The sequence below is a fragment of the Mastomys coucha genome, unplaced genomic scaffold (assembly GCF_008632895.1).
Source record: "Mastomys coucha isolate ucsf_1 unplaced genomic scaffold, UCSF_Mcou_1 pScaffold14, whole genome shotgun sequence".
NCBI lineage: Eukaryota > Metazoa > Chordata > Mammalia > Rodentia > Muridae > Mastomys > Mastomys coucha.
Genome location: NW_022196896.1, coordinates 115,152,687 through 115,173,657, shown reverse-complemented (window position 1 = coordinate 115,173,657; position 20,971 = coordinate 115,152,687). Strand labels below are relative to the sequence as shown.

At 51.4% G+C, this 20,971-nt stretch overlaps 1 protein-coding gene and 1 long non-coding RNA gene across 12 annotated transcripts in view; one reads left to right on the top strand and one right to left on the bottom strand.

Moving 5' to 3' along the window:
• Nucleotides 1–20,971, bottom strand: part of Agap1 (ArfGAP with GTPase domain, ankyrin repeat and PH domain 1) — a 445,290-nt gene that overhangs the window by 313,306 nt on the left and 111,013 nt on the right. For 5 of the 11 annotated variants that reach the window (XM_031368360.1, XM_031368363.1, XM_031368362.1 and 2 more), the window contains exon 1: nucleotides 2,325–4,035. The exons of 5 other annotated variants lie outside the window; for them this stretch is intronic. In XM_031368360.1, coding sequence (XP_031224220.1) covers nucleotides 2,325–3,231 — 907 coding nt within the window. In that variant the 5' untranslated portion in view covers nucleotides 3,232–4,035. Of the gene's footprint in view, nucleotides 1–2,324; nucleotides 4,036–20,971 lie in introns of those variants that run through there. One more of the 11 variants, XM_031368365.1, reaches the window with a different exon arrangement.
• Nucleotides 3,052–5,805, top strand: LOC116088747. Its single transcript, XR_004118000.1, has 2 exons — nucleotides 3,052–3,225; nucleotides 4,611–5,805. It is a non-coding gene; the product is annotated as an uncharacterized LOC116088747 (long non-coding RNA).

The window sequence follows — 20,971 nt, the reverse complement described above, 5'->3', positions numbered from 1 at the left end:
CTTCTGATATCTTCACCAATGGCAAAGACTTCATCTGGGTGAAAGGTGTAGAGCTTTACACACACACACACACACCCCAGACCTTAGAATAAAGTGAGACCCCAGAGTTCTGTGTTATACACAGAACTTGCTTGCTATGACCCAGTATCCTTTTTTTGAAAAAGCTACTTTCAGCTTGTATCCCCCCTCCCCCCTTTTCTGAGACAGGTCTGATGTAGCCCAGGCCTCAAACCTGATATATGTTTTGGAGGGTGATCCTCCTAACTCTACTTCCCAAGCACTGGGATTAGAAACACAGCTTGTGGGTTTTCTACAGGACCCATAAAGTGTGTGGTGCTGGTCAATCCACAGAGACAAGCAATAGGATAGTTACTATGGCCATTACTATTAAAAACTTGTACCCCTGGGGGCAAACTTCCAACACACTTAACACCTTTACTATTGTAAACCCACTTTCAAGTGTTTGTCCCAAAGGAAACATCAAACCTCAAATGCTTTTAACTTGCATCCAGGTGCAGCTCAAGCGCCCTCATGCCAATCATATCTGTGCTCCTCCCCACCTCTCCATAAGACAGATACATATCTGGAACCCAGGCAACTAATTACTATTTTCTACTGAGTCTACAAAAATGGATGCAATTCCAATGGTAAGCAGGAGTCTTTTGAAATGGCAACAGCCACTTCCTGCAAACCAACTCTTTTTCTCTTCATTTATGTTCATGGGTGAGCTCACTGACTGGCATTGTGGTTCATGTGCGGAGATCAGAGGGCAACCTGGGCGAGTTAAGTTCTTCTCCTTCCCCCATGTGGGCAATACGGATCAAACTCCATCGTTATCTTGGTGTAAAGCGCCTTTACCTGGCTGAGTCAATCCACTGGTCCCCAAAAGAACTTGTGCCATTTCCTACCATTGTAAAGGCACGTTGTGAGGGAGAAGAGGTAAGGGGGATTAATGGAATGGATCAGAGTCTGCCAGAATGCTGCAAGGCATGTTAAAACTAGACAGGTAAGGCAACTCCATCTCGAGAGCCTGGTGACAGGTAACTTCCTATCAAAACAAAGGGAGCAAGCAGGCAAGCAGGCAGCGACAGGGTCTGGCTCCAACCCTCTCTTCCCTAGCACATTCCTAGGGCCAAGGCAGCAACACGGAAGAGATTGTCTTCTGCGTCTTGTTCTCTGCCAAGGTCGGTTTTAGGCTTAGGGTGAACTTGGGCCTGAGGCAGTCAGCTACCCCATGAGGGCCAGCTGGGAGACTCTTTCCAGGATGGCTGGAGCCAGCAGAGATTGGCTCAGAAATGACTACACTCCAATGCTTCATTTCTACCTTCATGGCCAGCAGCAGCAGCTTTTTGTAATTAGAAGCATGATTAAGGAATCTCCCTAGTGAAATGCCCACTCCCCTTCCCACACAGTAGGTGTAACAATCGCTCCACCCATGCCCAGGCTTTTCCCTCCAGGTGATAGACACACACCATTTCCATGCTTTGTGGTTTCAGGAGGCTTCTGCCTCCCGCCCCTGCAATGTGATCTCTCTGGTGTCTAATTTATTGTTTTCAGTATCTACACCCGGAAACTTCTCCACAAGGCCCCAGCAGGCACGTGAGAAACAGAGACCCCTGAGATTCCAGGGTGGGCTGCGGGACTGTCACCTCACGCCCCAGCATTCATGACCAGTCCTGGCTTGCTTTCTCAATGGCATGTGGGGGGAGAGGGGCCTGGATACCTGTCATTCATTCTTACCAGTAATGAGCGGATTCTACCAAAAGCTCCATAGGTAGGACCCACCAAATCAGTTACCACAGCACTTACAGATGGTGGAGCCAAAAGCCTGTTTGAGGCAAGGAGCCACTCAAAAGGAATCCAGGCTCCTCTTGGTCAGTCAAGAGCTACACCTGCATAGTACCGTCCAGGACCAAGCCTGCAATGTCCATTCCTCCCACGCCCCCGCCACCTCTACCCCACCAGGCAGAGGCATTCTCTAGCTCCATACTTCTGATGGAGAGGGCTGAACCAGCACCAGCTAGAGGCAACAATTGGCCAGGTAATCTTACCCTAGTCAAGCTAAGACCAGGTGGCAGGCCCAGAATTGCTAAAGCACAGAAAACACAGACTGACAGCATTCAGTAGCACCCAGGCTGCTGCACTGAGCAGCAGGCTACTTCACACCCTTGCTACTACAGGCCTGCTGGACCCCTGAAAAAGCAGGTACCCCGCCCCCCACCCCCCGCTGTTCCGGGGCCTCAAAGTGCACACTCCACAGTCCGCTGGAGCGCAGACCCAGCCCCCACCGCTCCTGCCCAGGAGTCCCCGGCTGGGCTGCCCACCTCTGCGCGGGGACCCCTCGATGCTCTCGGCGCTGGACGAGTGCGTGTCGGCCGGGGTCCGCCGCAGGCTGAAGTAACCGCGCGAGCGCAGGGCGCCACTGCGGGGTGAGGGCCCGCCGTCCCTGCGCGCGAAGATGCCACTGAAGAAACGCAGCAGCCGGTGCTCCGAGGCGGCCCCAGGGCCGGCAGCCGCGGCCCGCGCGCGCTCCAGCCGCTGCAGGTCGCTGTTGTCCAGCGTGCGGTTCTTGCTCTTGCTGCGCTCCCAGCGCTCCAGGTCTGAGAGCGCATCGTTCTTACTGAGCACCTCGCCCACGTCCAAGGTGTTGCGCTTCTCGGCCGCCGGCTGCGCTCCGGCCACCGGCTCCCTGACGACGTCCTCCTCGACCTCGTCGTCCGGCGCCCATGCCAGGCTTCCGGAGCTGCTGTGGCGCCTCCCGCTGCTCAACGCAGGGCTCCGCGGCGCCTCGGGCTCGCTCCAGTGCCTAAAGCTGAGGCTCCGCCGCAGGGGCGCGGCCCGAGCCTCCTCCCCATCTGGACTGCTGGGCCCCTCAGCCGTGGGGCTGTCCATCAGGTCCGCGGGCTCCGCGCCGCGTGCGCACGGCCGCAGCCGCCCGAGCTCCAGCTGCCCGGTGCTGCGTGTGCGAAAGGCGCGGAAGTCCCAGGCGCGCGGCCCGATCTCAGGATCCTCAGCCGCCGCCTCCTCGGCCTCCTCCTCCAGCCGCCCGGGCGCCTCCGGGGAGCGCGCGGGCCGAGGCCGCCGAGTAGGACGCGGAGCCGGAGCGGCCAGCTGCTCCTTCCTGACCATGGTCACCGAGATGCGGTAGACGGTCTTCCTGGGGGGCGTCCCGCGCGACATCGTGTCCGCGGGCGAAGACGCGGGTTCGCCGCTGCCGTCCAGCAGGTACATGTCCCCAGGGGCCGCGGCCGCCGCGCCGCCCTCCGAGGCCCGGCGGCATCCAGCGCCGCCGGCCGCCGGAACGCGCGCCTTGGACGCAGAACTGGCCAGGTGCAGAGCCCGAGCGGGCAGGGAGCGGCGCCCACGCCCCCCGCGCGCAGCGAGGCCCGCGCTCAAGCTTCGGGAACAGCGCCCCTGGAGTCCGCCCGTCCGCGTGCCACGCGGCTCGACTGCCGGGGTCCGCGCCCGGGGAGCCGAGCCATGGGGGGCCGGGCGGGCGCTCAGGCACGGAACCCGCCTCGCCGGCAGGTGCGGCCTGGGTGCGCAGGGCCCGCGGCGGGAGGCAGCGCCCGCGGCTTCATTGTCTAGTGCACCGGGCCCAAGCACATCCCAGGGCTGTTTTCTGCACAGCTCGGCGGTGCGGCAGCCTCCGCCACTCCCGAGGCTCCGGGACGCGCGAGTAGCTGCGCCGGCCGCGGTCGGTCGAGGGGCGGGCGGGCGGCGGTTTAAAATGGAAATGCGCGCCGGGGCGGGGCGGGGCGGGCGGGCGGAGGCCGACGTGCGGAGACTGCGGGCCGCGCGCCCAGCGGGGCCTGCAGGTCCCGGGAGCGCGGAGGCGGCGGCGAGCGCGGCGGAGGGCAGGCCCAAGCGCTGGGGTGGATCCCCCGCGCGGAGCGGATCAGCTCCTAGCAGTAAACCTATACTGCTCTCTCCAGGACCTGCTGCAAGGTCATCTGAGGCCTCAGCTATCTCCGTGAAGCTTAGAAAATGAAACTCAAATGCCTTGCTGGGAAAGTACCCCCACGAGGCTGAGGCAGGAGGATCTTTGAGTTTAAAGCTAGTTTGATCTTACATGTCCAATAATCCCAGCCCATCCTCCCATCCACAAGGAGGTATCAGATCTTAACAATAACAAATATTTCTTTGGAACCTGTAACTTCTGACAGTTAACTCCTAGAAAACAAGAGATCTGGAGAGATGGTTCAGCAGCTAAGGGTTCATAACCAGCTCTAGTTTCAGTTCCAGAGGTTCTGATGCCCCATTGTGACCTCCAAATGTGCCAGCATGTTCTTGGTACATTGTACATACACATAATAAAAAATAATTTAAAAAGAATGATAACACAAAATCAGCCACTCCCTGAGGCCAGTGGTTTCTAAGGTAATTTATACAGTTGTCCAAAATATAAATAAATTTGCTGCTACCTGAGCTTAGAAGCAGGAAGAGCAACTTGCCAGGCTCCTCTCCTTCCTGACCACCTGGTTTCTCCACCTATAAGATGAAGATAACCGCTCCCTAACTTAGATTAGCACTCTTGAGGCACCGGGAACCTGTGGGTCAGGCACACTCACCACGAATATTTAAAAGTTGTATTTTTCCCTTCATTCCAGCTACACCTCCCCAAGTGTTCATCCCCACCCCTTGTGATACAGGATTCAAATACAGACATCAACCCAGCTCTTGAGACCATCTTCAGACCACAGACGTGCTGCTACAGTCTTCCTGTTTACAGGTCCAAGAAGAAAGTGCATTATATGGAGGACCCACTAATCAGTGCCGATGGGATCTCCTCTTGGCCCACAAAGGCCAGGGCTTCCTGGAGGCTACACCTAGGCAAGGTACAGGTGGCTGGGAAAGTCAGGCATTTCTAAGGTCTCTCCAGCTCCTCACCACAAAATGTGGGAGGTGCCTGTGGTGTTCATGCCAATGACAGTGAGGGAAGGATGAATGGATGAGTCAGGTCTCCTGAAAGAACTGAAGTCTATGAAACCTGGATTTTAATGGAAAACTATTAGAAACGCTCCTACGTGACTCATTTACTTCTTGCCTGCATGAGGGCAAGCACATGTGGGGTAGGAATATATGGGGGAGGTGCATATGCACATGAAGGCCCCAGGGGATGTCAGGAGCCTTCCTCTCAACAACTCCTCCTTTTATACATTAAGGCAGGTTATCTCACTTGAACCAAGAACTTGATCTGGCTAGTCTAGCTAGCCAGCTTGTTCTGCAGCTCTCCCGATCTCTGGCTCTCAATGCTGGGATTACAGGTGGGCTACCACATCTACCGGACGCCTAAGTGGATACTGAGAGTCCAAAGCCCTGCCCTGATGGCAGTCTTTCTCCCACTCAGCCATCTCTCCAACCTATATTCATTCTCAAAGATCTCAAAATATTTTCAATATCTTCTTCTACCTCTATTTCAAGATCCCTAACCATCTGTTATGGGCAAGGGATCCCTTCCGTTTGTAACTCTCGGTCTCTCCAATGGTCCTTCAAGCAGGCCATTCAAAGGGCCAGGCCATGATATCTATCCTGTTTCAATAAAGCAGCTCTCTCTCATCAACTCAAGAGCCACCAGCTGTTGTAGGATGGAAGTCAAGCACGGAGCCTGTTAAAATGTCTACCTGTACCCAGTCAGGAGGACGCTGAGGCTCAGTGGCTCAAGCTGAGTCCCCCAGGACTGCACTCAAGTCTTCTGCTTCAGTGGCTTCATTAGCAACCAAGAGCTAAAGAAGTGCGACCAGCACTGGCCTAAGCGCCATGAAAAATTAAACTTCCTGGTATTACCAGGATGTATTATTAACATGCTTTTCTATGGACTTATTTTATTCATACAGAGAGACAGAGTGTGTGTGTGAGAGAGTGTGTGTTATACTACATACAAAAGGACAAGATGGGGTGTCTTGCCTCAAGGAATTCACAAACTTATAAAAATAATGTTTGTAATTTTAGGACTGACAGACTGTGGAGGGCAGGCAGTCTCAGAGTGGCAACAGTAGCCAGCATGCCATCCACCTAATAAATCAGTGCCACCAGGACCTGGCCATAGCCTAGCCTTACAGTGGCTGCACAAATGTCCAGGTCACCAGATCTGCAAGATGAGATATGGGAGCTGCACACAGGAAAGAGAGAGCCTCGCTAGAGGCAAAGACAGAGCCTTACCCCTGGGGTCACTAAGACTAAGTTAGCTGGAAGCTAACTCTCAGTATGCAAGAACAAGGCTTCTTTCAAATGCCGAGAAACCTTAAAAGTATCTAGAGCATAGTAAAGGAAAGGAAACACATTTCCCTTATTACCTGAAGCATACTTAACAAAATGAGGACATGGTGTTTACAGCAGTGTTTACAACAGTGTTTTTCACTGTTTACAGCAGTGTTTTTCAACCTGTGGGTCACAACACCTTTAGGGATCAAATGATCCTTTAACAGGGGCCGCCTGAGACCATCAGAAAACACAGATGTTTACATTATGACTCATAACAGCAGCAAAATTACAGTTATAAAGTAGCAACAAAATAGTTTTAAGGTTGAGAAGCTGTATTAAAGGGTCTCCTCATGAGGAAGGTTGATAACCGCTGTCGTTATTCTTTCTTGGTATGGAATCCATCCCGGGTTTTGTGCATTACCCTACAAGGATGCAGGCTGCAGAGTAGAAGAATCCATTCCATCCACCTCAGATGACACACAGTCTCCCAGGGAGACTCTGAGCACCCAGCCAGCCAAGCTGCTGCTCTCTCTCTGCACTCTAAGCAAGAGGAAGCGCGAGCCCCACACGCCAGTCCTAAACACCCCTTGAAAGCCTACGATATCTGTCAGAGCGTGTGGCCTCTCCCCGCAGCCCTGGAGACTTGGGCTCTCCCAGTCTCTGAAGACACAGGATCCTGAGCCTGTCACTCCAAAACCTCAATCCCTGCACAAAGCCAGACCTGCCTCTGCTGAAAGAAAATGCTTCACGAGGCTTGCAGAGTACTCCTGGAGGGTTTCCTTAGGTGTCCCTAAATGGGTACTACCAGACCACATCTTGGATTTTCCACACATACCAAATAGCATACCACCATTTTGGAACACACACACACACACACACACACACACACACACACACACACACACGCCCCAGGTGTGTGTCCTTGATCTCTTTGCTCCATCCTTCAAAAGCACATGGGCAGGGCTTGGGCACTGCAGGAATTCAGTTGTCTGAATAAGAAAAGCCTTAGAGGTCCAAATAGCCCCTCAACCCCCTAACTCCTCACCTTGCTAGCTGGCAACACACCCCAGCTAAGCTTATACCTTTGGCCTATGTCTAGTGCCATTTCTAGCAGGTCATCAATTAAGCCCCCTTCACGAACATTAGATTTTGCAAGTATTGGTTAGAGCCTATAAGCCTTATTTAAAGGAACCTCTCTTCAAGTCAGCAGAGGAGCCACCTGCTTCACTGGTCAACTTTCCAAAAAACCACATCTGATAACTAGTAATCAGGGTCACAGTCTCTTGAGTTCTTGTCTGCTGGCAACAGAAACCACAAGGCATGGTCCTACCCTGCCTGGGCACAAATGCCCAGAGTCACAAAGGACTTCTTGCTGGGCTTCAGGAGCTACCTTCTGGTAGCTCGCTGTGACAGGGCGGTGCTGTATGTCATTTTCGGATCTTCTCAGCATGAGCCTCAATCCCACCAGTAAGGCCATTTCAGAGGACTTCTGATTTGAGATGTGTGCTCTGTGTGTTGTACCCGCCTTGGACAATGCAGTCTGTGGGGACCCCAGCTTTCATATTTTATAAGCTGAAGGTTGCAAAGAATCATGTCAGGCCTGTTATCCCAGCGACTTGGAAGGCTAAGATAGGAGGGACTGCAAATTTGAGGCTTTTGCGGGCCACAGAAGTTGTTCAAGTTCCTCCGGGTAACTCAGCAAGACCCTGTCTCAAAACAAAAATACAGTGATAGGGTTTTGGCTCATTAATGGAACGTCTGCTGTCTGGCAGGTGCAAGGCCCTGGGTTCAGTATCCATATTCAGCTCCCCCAAAGATACAGGGGAAAATGTGAATGAAGAATATCTGAATCTGGCTTAGTCAGGAAGGCACCGTGTGCTCTTCTTGGGCAGGGACATGCTGACTAAGCATGGGTCCCCTGAGCAGTCAGGCTGCCTGTGCTACTCAGTCAAGGCTGTCAACAGGCCAGAGACTGTGTGTGGCCAGACACCTGCAGGCAGTATGCTTCTGTGAGCGTTTCCATTGTGACTGGAGGTTCCTGGCTGTCACCTCAGTGACAATGTCACTACATTTTAGACATTAACAAGGAAGGAAGTCTGGTCAGGGAAACTTACCAAAACCAAATTTGGCTTGACTCCAGGACAAAGGGCTTTGCCCTCCACCTCCTGTTAGAAGGCAGCACAGTTGGGATCAACGGGTTAACAGTCCCCCAATGTGGGAGGAAAGTACAGGGGATCTTTGTCCCCTGGTAGTATAGGATCCAGCTCAGTCCCAGGAACTCCTAAATGTCAGGTAAGCACCACAGGAGGTCATACACACCCTGTGTGGTGCAGAGGTCCTCCACCTGCAGAGGGCTGAGCTACCAAGCAAGGGAGACCTGCCAGCCCTGCTAGGTGCTGACAAACTTCCAACAAGAGGCCAACCGTTCACCTGCTGCTGCTGGTTTCTTTATACGTGGAGCTGGCCTTAAACAGACAAGGAAAGCTCGCTGGAGGGAGAGAGGAACCTGCAGGGCAGAAGGTCAGAGAAGTAGGAAGCTGTTTGCTAAGCGGAAGCAAGTGCCAAGGACTAAGAGTGGAAAGTGGACAGTGCCCACAGTACATGGCAGGGTGATACTGAGAGGAGGAAGTTCCAGGGCAGGGCCCCTCAATGTTGTGGCACTCTGCAGGCCAGTCAGTTGTTACAGAGCCTTCTTACAGGCAGCAGGCCTGTCCTCCTCCCACTCGATCCCAGGAATACCCTTCCTGACTATACCAGTAAAAATGTCTCTAAGTGTTGGCAAATGTCTGGAGGACAAGACCGCCATGAATGGAGCACATCTGCCCCAAAAGGTGCAGACTTTACACTTAGCAGAAACTAAAAGGTGCCTCCTAGCCACACCTTCCCACCTCTGCATGGGTGAACAGTGGCCAGCAGCTCTAGCTGGGCTTTCTGTAAGAGCCTACGTTCTTTCCAGAAATCAGCCATAAAACAGAACAGCAATAGTGAGATGCAGGTCATCAGACCGCCTATCATCCTGTGAGGATAGACAGGTCACCTACCAAAATACTGAATGAACAGGTCTTGTGGCCATGAATAAAATCTTGGGAGGGATTTTGTAGACGTTTACAGCTAAGCAACAATACACTCATTTCATCTACAAATGTCCCAAGTTAGATGTACCGGAATCAGGAAAGACGAACACTGACTGGCTTCTCCAAAGCCGGATCCTCCGCTGTCACTCCCACAGAGATGCCATCCTATGACATTGGAAACCACCAAGGAGTAGAAGGCAACAGAGCCATCTGCAGAAGGGCCAGGGAGGGGCCCAAAAGCAGCCACAGCTTTTCGACACAGCCTGGAACAACCCAGGACAGTCCCAACCCCAGCATAAACCTTATGTCCACCAACATGGACCAGTGAGATGCTGTGGTTTCTAGCATGCTCTGCAGAGCACCCACTGCGAGTAGCTTCACTACCACACGTGGAAAGTTTCTATGGGTCAGTGAAGAAGACTTAAGACATGAGGTCAGATCTATGAGCCATCACTTTACAGAAATGAATTCAAGCAACACTTAGACCAGCAGCTCCCACTTAGAGTGACTCCCCAAGGACTCTCCACGGCCACAACCACAGCGAGTGAGAGGATTCCCACCCCATCTTCCCTCCCTCCAGCCTTCCACACATCAGCTGTGTGCCTGCAGCCAAGAAAAAGGAATAAAAGCCATCAACAAATGGGACACACCTCTCAATGGCTGTGAAGTATGACCTAGTGTCATGGAAACTCTTTCCCTGGAGGGCTGCAAACATGAACCCCTTTCATCAGAGCATCCAAGACAAGCCAAAGGATGGGTGCCCCACAATCCAACCTGGAGAACTAATGACCTGGTCAGGCTTTCTCAGCATGGGTCAGAAGTTGTTCACAGCTAACCCTAAACTGCTGCACCACCAGAACATCTTGCCCCAGCATGGATGATGCCTTCCCAACAGAGGCAAAGTTAGGTCTCCTTTCTGGTGGCCTTTCACAGTCTATAAACTCCAGCAGCTGTGGAGACTCCAAGACCACATGCAGGTACAACAGAATCACATGGGACAGAGTAATTGAGAGCCGGTGAGGATCCTCTATGAAGGACCATCAACAGTTAAAGAGGCCTGGCTGATCTTGAGAGTGGCCTGCATGCAGGCACAGCTGCTCCAATGAAGGTGGTGGCAGCTAGGCAGAGAAGAGGGCACTACTCAGCAGATGTTAGTAGAAAGCCAAGAAAGAAATCCTTAGGCCACCCCATCTTCCTACACTGGAAGGTTTAACAGGTTTTCCTGGCATTTACATGAAGACTGAAGTCAAGACCCTAAATGATGTCCCAGGTCTGCACAGGTCCTGAGGAGCACATTTTGGCAGTTACCACACCTGCATCCCAGGCTGGGTTCTCCCACAGGGTTACTTGGAATTCAATGACCAGGGGTTTCAAGGGAGGATCCATCTCTCCATCTAAATGTCATGTCCTTCCCCCCCTTCCTCCCTCCCTGCCACTGTCAACCAGTGGGTCATTTCAGTGGTCCTCAGGCACCAAGCATAAGCAAACCCAGGCAGCAGACAGCAACCACTTCCCCTGGCAGTTACAGGGGAGTAGCTGCCTTGAACCTGAGCTCCTTGGAAGAGAAGGGCACGTTCCCATATCATGGCTGACACTAATAATCCACGGCTTCTTACCTACCTGCCTCACACTTGCTTCCAGGGGCCTTATGCAGAGATCAAGCTAAGCATCTACAGCCCAGGGGGTGGGGCTGAAAATGAAGCCACAGGGCAGGAGCCCAGCCATGCTCTAACCACTGTGCTTCTTCACCATGCTCTGACACTCAGCTACCCGTGACTCCTTCCAAACTCACCACCAGCTCCAAAATCTTCCACAAAGGAAGACAAACTCAAGGAGAATGGTGAGCTGAAGAGCAAGGGTCACCAATTCGGGCATCCCAGGACTTGTCATGGTCCTCCCACCAACTCTGCACATTATGTCAGGAGTGATGTTAAAGATGGAGAACTGTCAGCCCACACAAAGGCTCTGGGAACAGACACTGGCTACTGTTGGGTAGTCTGAGACACTACTTAATGTTTGGCAGCAAGGAACACACAAAGCAGGGCTAACTCCATGCCTCTTGGCCTCTTATTCCTTCCTCAAGACCAGCCCACCACAAAGGCAGCCATCACACCTGCTCCCCCCCCCATGTTCCCTCCACTCCAGGGCTCCTCCCCTAAGCCACACAGATGGCATACCTAGAGTGACACCGGCTGTAGTCCAAAATTTCTCTTCTCTATCCAGCAAAGAACAGGGGACATCACAGTCCACAGCAGACAATATGCTACCTGCCTCTCATGACGCTAAGATGTCATACTTGGTCATAGCTCAAAGGAGATCCTTTGAAACCTCAATTTAGACATGGCCTCTGAACCAACACAGACATCACCTGGGAACATGTCCCACCCTATCCTCATACCTAAGAGAGACACTCTAGAACACAGGCAGCAACATCAAGAGGTGTCACCAACCTCTCCTATAGTGATATCAAGACCTAGGCCCTCACTGCAGCCCCAGCCAACCCTGTCCCACTCCAATGATTTCACAATGCCTGTCCCCTCTTATCTTGGGTCATACATTTGAGTTGGCAGATGACCCTGTGTTGTTCATTATTGTCACCTAGAAGGAGCCCTCTTCCACCTGCACGCCTTCCAGACAGCGCCCATCTCCTGTACTCTAGTCAGAATTACCTCGTTCCCCACTCAGGGATTTCCCATTCCCTCATCCACCCCACACAGAAGGATGTCCAAGCTGAACGTTCTTCAGCCTACTCTGCCTACACCCAGCTCCCTCTCCAGAAACAGCTCTCAGCCCTGAGAGCACGGTTTCACTTGCAGTTCTGCTCAAGACCCATGTCTTGCCTGCAGAGTAAAATGTAGACTCTTCAAGTGGCACCAAGCCTGACTCCTTCCGCCACCCTGCAGAGCTCAGTGGCTAGGGCCAGGTCCATGACTTGAATGACACAGACCCCTGGGACCCAAGCAAGGGAGCCCCAGGCCTGTGAAACATGACAGAGCTATGACAATCAGACAGACAAGCGTGATCCAGTGTGGGAGGTGTTGACCCAGTGTTTCCTGCAAGGCTGCCCCCACCACCCACTGGTATATCTTCATCTCCTTTCTCAATCCTAACCATGTCATTTGCAGTCACCCCATGATGGCTGTTGGAACCAGCAAGATGGAGCTTAATATGATTTGGGGTTTTTTGTTTTGTTTTGGTTTGGTTTGGTTTTGGTTTTTCGAGACAGGGTTTCTCTGTGTAACCCTGGCTCTCCTGGAACTCACTCTGTAGACCGGGCTTGCCTCAAACTCAGAAATTCACCTGCCTCTGCCTCCCAAGTGCTGGGATTAAAAGCGTACGGCACCACTGCCTGGCGTTTTTTGTTGTTTTATTGTTTGTTTGTTTGATGCTGGCCTTGGCTATGCCCTCCCTGAAGAATAGACATTCTTCCCTGGGTCTGCCCTGGGAACTTAACCTCAAGTCTAAAAAGACAGCAGCTTCCCCTGTCCCCACCACCAGTTTCCTGATAGAATCACACTGGCACGGAGTTCAGGATCACTTCTGCAGGATGATCAGGGACAGCCTTGCCCACTCACAAGCCAGATCAGCTGGTTTGCACTGCACCCCCTTGGTGCCCCTTTTTGGATCCCTCTCCCACACGGAAGTTTACCCATGCAATCTCCAGCAGTTAGGAACAGACACGGGGAAGGACAGATGGTGAGTCACTTCTTCCCTGACCACAAAAATCCTGAGTGCAGCTGACCCTGGGTGGCCGCCCTCTGTGATAGCCTGTTCTTCCCTCAGTGGAAACCATGAAAACATACTTACTCTGTGTCCTGGGGGGGAAGGGCTGCTCCAAATGTGACTGCCCATGGAGAGCCCAGGCCTTGCTTCACTTCAGGGAATAGGGTGCTAGGCATAAGAGTGGGGTGCAGAGGCTTTTGGTAGACCTTGATATTCAGTTCCTAGTTGGACTCAGGACAGGAACCATGGCATGCTCAAAGCTGGCATCCCTAGGACTGGAAGTAGCTTGTCATTCAAGGGATATGCAGAGATATCCAGGCCTGGGGCTCAGAAGAGCCAGAGAAAAAAACTTGGAATGACCTGAGGCTGCTTCAAAGGAGAGTGGCAACAGCCTTGCAGCAGGGGCTGCTGGTGGGACCTGAGTTCCCCAGCACCCAGCTCTGCAGGCATTGCCACAGTCACCCAGTCACCACTATCACTGCAGGGGCTGTGATGGGTAGATATGCAGGGATCTCATTCTGGCTCCCAGAGAAAGAATGGAGACCTCACCTGCTGCTCCCCTCTCTGTCAAAGGATTTCCAGAGAAGCAACAGTCATGGTGGGAAATTTCAGGGAGGGGTGGCAGACAGATAGCAGAATATTTCCCTGGGGCTATTCTCAGAAAGACTCTAGAAAACTGGGGGCTATACCCAGGGGGATCAGGAGCCTAATCAGTGTGATGCACACACTGCACACAGGAAAGCAAGCTTCTAAGACTCTGGAACTTTGCAGCATTCCTAGGCTGCCATCAAACACCAACATGTGCAGGTCAACTCAGGGTTCACAACGGCGCCAGCCCACCTGGCCCACTCTCCTTCCATCCAGCCTAGCCAAGGACTGACCTAAGGAGGTGGCGGCATGTAGCTCTTTCCTTTGAGGAGTGCATGGAGCACCCAAAGCTGATCTGATTCAAATAAGGTGCAAGAAAAGATAACGGAGACCCCCAAGGCCCTAAACACTATGCTATGCAGCTCTTAGCAAAATGTCTCATCTCTGGAAAATAAGACCACTGTCTACCCAGGGTCAGCAGTTCCCAGCTCTCCCAGTCTCTGCAGCCATGCTCCTGTTAGCCAAGCTCTTTGCCCCTCCTGATGCCAGGCCAGTATGTGAGAAGGACATTCAAGGGCAGGTGTGACTACTTTTATTACTATTTTATGAATAAATAAAGTCACAGGTTCTAACTGTGCCTGGATCCCACAGGAGACATAAACACTCACTGAGGCCAAGCAACCCATGGGAAACATCTGTTTGCTGGGCTATCCTGTCCCATACCAAAATCCAAGCTGTTCCAATTCCTTACTTGAAAGGGTGTACTGAGTGTTACATGGTTGTGTCTCTAGAACACTTACCAGAACTCATGGTATCTCAATCATTATTTTGTTATGCTGTAACTTTTAAGGAAATAGCCACAAGGAAAAAGGGCTACACATGTTTGTTACAGCTGCGATGTTGTTACCAATATGTCTGGCCAGTGGTCAGCTGAAGCTGAGGAGAAATCCACCGAGGGGCTGTGATTCATTCTGCTTGCCTAAGTGGAAGCAGGAAGAAAGAGGAAGAAGGAAATGGTGGAGGGGGAGGAACAGAGAGAGGAAGGGAAGCAGGGGAGAGAAGCTGCAGAACAAGCAGGCAGAAACAGAAACTAAGGGGAAACATGGAAGCCAGAAGGCCCCAGGACCAGAGCTGAGGAGGGAGAAGGAGAGCAAGGTTAGGACAGGCCCCACAGTCTCACCCCAACCCTCTGCCCTACTGAGCTCCTGGAGTGGAGCCAACCAGGCTCTGAGACCACCACCTTAACTGACTGCAGTTGGTGCTTGCCTTACAGGGTGTCTGCTGTCCTGCCTGCCCTCCCTACCCAGGCCAGCCACTGTGGAGCTCCAGGCTTTACTAGGCTGGGCTCTGCCATTCATCCTCCCAGGCTCCACCTCCAGCCTGGAAGGCAGCAAGGTCTCCCAATTGCCAACTTCCCTTCCCTAAATCGGAAACACTCACTTATAAAGCCATAAATTCTTTCCCACGGAGGCATTCCGGATATAATTAGAGCCCTCCATAGGTCTGGGCACCAGAGGAATTGCTTGCTCCTCTGAAGACATATAGACCCTTGCAGGAGCCAGGGGCAGCCACTCTTACTTCTGCTAGTGGAAGTAGAAGTCCTTTCACTATCAGAGAAAGATGCTCACGTTCTGCAGGTAGGAAAGGAACATGCAGAGAAAAGGCTTTCTTAAATATGGAGCCGTTCAACATTTTAATGGCCCTGGCTACAGCCACCCTGTGTCAGCTAAGGCTGCCACCACGTAGCTCCACAGACTGGAGGCTTCAATGGCAGGTGAAAGATTTTCATGGCTCTACAGAGTGGAGAAAAAGACCAAGATGTAAGCAGAATGAGCATACCCCTTACTCAGTGGATGCTGCAGATCACCTGTGTCACATGACCCCCTCCATCCCTGCATATCCTCTCCTGCATGTCTGTCATGTTCTGATTTCCTTAGGGCCATCAGCCCTACTGGACAAAGGTCCCCGTGTTAGCCACCTTGACTATGTCTATCTCTAAATACAGTCCCATTCTGAGGGACTGGGAGCTAGGACAACAGCCCACAGCATTTACCATCTCTGTCTTGGTTATTTTTCTTGTTACAAAATGACTGGCAGAAATTCCTTAAGTTTTGTTAAGGTTTATTGGGGCTCAAAATATAGGCATACCAGACCATCATGGCAGTAAAGCAGCTAGTCATGCATCTGTAGTTCTTCGTTTTTGTTCAATCTGGGACCTCAACATATGGAATGGCACTATCCACATTCAGGGTGAGTCTTCCCACATCAATTAACCCATCTAGTAATCACTCACAAACATGCCAAAAACCTTCCAGCTGATCCCAGGCCCTGGCAAGCTGGCAATGCCAGCCATACCTTCATAATGTCTGAATACCACTAAGGATCCTTCCTCGGTAACAAGCTCAGGACACCAGCAGCATGAACAAGGCCCAGTGTGTAGCGGTGCCTATACTCCCTGCAATGTGCAACTGCAGGTTACCTGACTGCAGGGAAGCCTCTGGTCTCTCAGGATGAAGCCCCACCTCTCCAGCAATGCCAACTATAGATACCTTGTGCAAGGCTTCACCCCTTTGCTTTGAAAGCTGTGCCTGAAAAAGGCTGCAATGACCTCATGCAAATCCAGTCTGAGGCTGGAAACCAAACACAAGCACTCTGGGCCTGCCCCAAACAGCAGCTGCATCTTCCTGGATCCAGGTATCTGCCCCTACTAGGGCATGAGGAACCAAGACAGATGGTGGCAATATTCACTCCCTACATGCGGCCTCATTAGCCAGCAGTAGCAGACGAAGCCCTGGAGGCATCAGAATGGGGGTTGCAGGCTGCAGGAAAGGACAACCTAGGAGCCCTGCAGAGAGAGAGCTGGGGTCTGCCTTCTCCGGACACAGCATTCCCTTGGCTTTCATGGTTGAGTTACACTGCCAAGACAGTTATTTAGTTAGAAGCACCCAAGCTCTAATCACCGCCTGCAGTGGCAGCATGCCCCACCCCCTTTATAAATCCCTATAGCAAAACCAGGCTCTTACTCCAACATCAATTACTCCAGGACACTTATAACAGCACCACAGGCAGATGTGCATGCACACCCCTCACACACACACACACACACACTTGGAGAGGGGGAGAGATTGAGAAGGGGAGAGAGAGACACAGACATACACACCCAGAGGCCTTAGTGGTCCCCAATGAACACACTCATGCAAGTGAATCCTGCCCTGTGAAATGTGTTAAAATGGATGCCTGGCACAAGAGCTTCCTTCCTCAGCAGATGAGGACCCTGCTCCAAGGCACCCTGCAGAGCAGCACACTGAGCCAAGCCCCTGCCCCTGCCTCACTCACAGCAGCCCTGCCAGAGAAGGCCTGTGATGGGTTTGAATTGCGTTTAATGAGAGCACTCAGCACGCTCTGATACCTCAGCCTTCACTTTGAGAAGTGGGGACAGAGAGGGCAACGCTGACACAGAAGGGAAAGACCCCCATGCAAGTAAGCACCGGCCATTGAGCTTGACTTTCAACGATGTTGCTGAGTCCCACTGATCTTGAAGTCGCCTATAACCAAAGAAAGCCAGGGCCTCACTTTTGAGTCTGCCTGTTATCATCTTCACCTGCTCAATCTGGTGAGACACAAGTGGAGCGTCCCAGGCGCTGACCTCCCAAGGGAATAAAATGCTTTAAAGAACAAAAGCGGAAGCCACAACCCGCCTGTCTTCTGGCACCTGTATACCCCAGTAACTCCTGCTCTCAGTTCCAGGATGAATTGAATTTCAAAGCGTACATCTGCTTTTAAATCTACGCTGACCTTGTGCTTCTAGATGAACACACAACTCAAGGAGGGGAGGGGGACTGATCTGAGTACGGCCATAATTAATATTCTTTCTTCGTGGAAGACATTTGTTTGAAATGATAGGATCCCATCAGAAAGTCATTTTCTTTCCAAGTTCACTGGGCTTCCTATATGAATGTGAATCACGGTGACAGAGTCAAACCGAGCTGAGCCCCCGCTGTTTGCTCCCTGTAGTGTTTGATGTTGGCCTAGACACAGCTGGGAGAAACAACTTGGAGATCTCAATAGACTATTTTGGATATTTTTATTCTAATTTGCAAATAATTTGCCTATGTCAAAATAAAGCAGAGATCCAAGGCGGAGAGCTTTCTGATCAAATTATAATCAAGGGATGATGTGTGGGAAGAAAAAGGAGTAGTCTTCAAATTCCTGTGGGCTCCATCAGAGGCCTGTCAACACGCCTGTGGCTGGGGGCACCACTGACTACTAATAACTACGAGTATCTAGTTCACGTCACTTCAGATGTGTCATCATCTTGGGGTCACTCATCTGCAGCATACCCACACAGGGATCTCCAAGGATGACCTTCACCTTGTCTGACCTGCCTCTTCACTCTGCAAGGGCAGTGATGAGCCTATGACGGTCTCTCTTGTCACGGTGTCATCTATGGTGGGTATGACAAAGAGCTAAGGAGGCCCCCCATATGGCATTAAATATAGAGCTGTAAAGAGTCCCTCACCCCTGCCTTTCTTCACCCTGCTAAACCTATGCTAAGTGAGCATCCAACAGACTGTGAGGCCTGGAGTCTACCCTAGGGAACGTATACTATGGCTACTTGGGTTTTTTGTTGTTTGTTTTATGTTTTGTGACAGGGTAACCAAGGATGACCTTGAATTTCTGGGCTCCTTCTTCCAGTTCCTCCGTGCTGAGACTGCAGGCATGTACAGTAATGCTCAGCTTTATGCGGCGCTAGGGATCAACCCAGGGCTCTCTACACATTAAGCCAGTGCTCTGCTAAGCTATATCCCCAGCCCTAACAAAAGCTATTTTTAATTTTAAAACTTGGATGCAAACTGGCTTTTCAACAAATGTGTTTATGCTCTGAGCAAAAACACAAATAGCTTTTTTAAAGTATGGTTACATCTCACTCTGTGGTTTGTTCAGGCCAACCATTTTTAAATCTATCTTGAAAAGTCTCCGCATACTTAACCCATCAATGGAGGGCAGGTGGGGGTAGACCTAAAGACAGACAGCAGGCTGTAACTGCACCTACCTTTTCATTTCAGAGCCACAGGGTTTGTGTGCTCTCAGCAATGGGCACCACTCCCTTCACATGGAAGGGAAAGCAGCTTTGAGGGGCTAGTGATGCATCCACGGTCGGGGAGCTAACTGGGGGCTGAAGAGAGATTCAAAGACATGGCTGCCCCACCTCACCCCAACCCAGCACTCTGCCAAGCAATCAGACCACCATTTCTGACCATTCCTATGCTTCTGCTAAACTCTAGACACAAGTTCTCTTCCCATTCTGGGGTTCTTGACACTCCACACGCCAGCAGTGTTGCCATCTTAACAGAAGCAGCACTGTCACCCGACTGACAACTAAGTCACCTGCTTAGGCTGTGGTTCATCGAGGCCAACAAAACTAAGCAAGCACAAAGACTGCCCAGAGGAAATAGGGGGGCTGTGGGTGAGATGGGGGACCAAATGACCAGGGTGGTACTCCCTCATAAATATGGAAGTCAGGGCCCCACCACAGGCCACAGGAGCCAGCTGGGCTGCGCCTAAAGAGACATCATGCCTTTGATCAAGCTGAGGGACTGTCAATTAACTAACTGGCTGTAGATGACACTGTCTGTGTCATCCAGGAGGCTAGTCTGCCAGACACCTTGCAGGTGTCTTTGAAAGTAACAATAAGCTCACCCCCAACTTTCCTGCTATCCATAGTTATGAACCCGCTGGTCTTCCTGCCCGCTTTAGGCAAGCAACCCTCAGAAGACACTTGCTTGACTGGCCTGTCTATCCCTCCAGGTGGGTAAATGCCACTTGTACACCAAGCCAGGCAAAGAATCAGTGTGTTTTATCCACCCTTGTAGTAAAAACAAAAATACTTTCAATTTCAGGATTGAAAATTTCACAGGGGTCAAATCCTGTAAATCTTTTCTGTAATCCCATTTCTAACTGTGGGAGGGGTAGGCAGGCCCCACAGGAAGGCTGCTTCTGATACAAGCCCATCCCTCATCTATGTTCCACCCACAGGCCTGGACTCTCTCAGTTTTCACATTTCTCATCTTGGCCTCTTCTTATATCACCAAGAGCATCTGAGATGTGCTGTGTGTATCCATTTGCCTGTGAGGATCTTTGTGTCTTCATGGTCTGTTTGAACTCTCTAGGCACCAGCAACTTTTGTCTGTCTAGAACATCACCACTAAATGGAGATTCGAGACACAGCATACACAGCATGAGTTTGGTGTGCGCGTACAGGGAACCACAGTTTTCTCAGTGGTCCGGAGCTCCTCCCATGTATCATCACCGGAAAGTCACTTCACTTCTCGTCCACCAGATTCCTCTGCTGCCCATAAAAGATCTTTATCCTTGCAGCCTGTAGTGATGCCAGCCTCCACCTTTCCACCTCTCTTCTTTCTTAAAGCCAACAGCACCTGGTATTTACTCTCAGGAAGGCTCCTATCAATGTACTAACCCAGCCAGACCCTGCTGAGCTCCCTGGCAGTGGTCAGGGTGAGATGGCTGCAGGCCCCACCCTCACTTCCGAAGCATGCCCTGGATCTTTCCAGGACACTGTCCGTGAACACACTCTTCTGAACATTTCACTCACTTCAAGCTGAGCTCCGAGGTTTGTAATCTGCAAAACTGCACTTTTCCTATTCAGAAAATTAGTACTTCTTTTCTTTTTTCTTTTTTTCCCCTCCCTCTGTATCCCATTTGCCAAGGAGCCCTCAAGAGAGCAGGAAGGAGGAGAGTTTATAGGACCCCAGGACTTGAAGGCACTCAGGCCACAGTGAGAGCCTTCTCCATGCTCCTGTCCAGAGCCAATGGAGACCATGTTCAACTAACAGATGCCTTGGGAGAAAGGACTGGGTGGTATGTGGGTGAGTGCGTGGAGGAATGGCAAACCCAACTGGCTGCTTACCAACAAAGGGCTACCTTGCAATGTCCTTAGGTATGCCCCAAGTGCAGTGAATTCTTACTTTAGCCTTTTCAGTACAAAGACCACTCTGTAATCAAAAGCTTATTTCTTAGCTAGATGTGATGGCTCAAGCCACATTCTAGAGGATAAGCCAGGAGATATGCTCTGAATTCAAGGTCAGCCTGGGCTATACAACAAATATCAGATCAACCAGGGCTTTCTCAATAAAGAGAACCCAAGTATCTCTGATGACATAGTACAGCCACACAGTTTCATTTCCTGAAATCTGTCCCTTGAAAGTCCTGTAACCCGAGCTGGACAGTAGAAAAAGGCCACTCTTTTTAAGAACAAGGCACTCCTCCATTGAAAAGAAAAGGCATCCATGCCTGAGTCCAGGGGCTGATCTAGTCCACCTATACTTCTCATGCTACCATGTTCTAGGAACTCTGGAATGCCA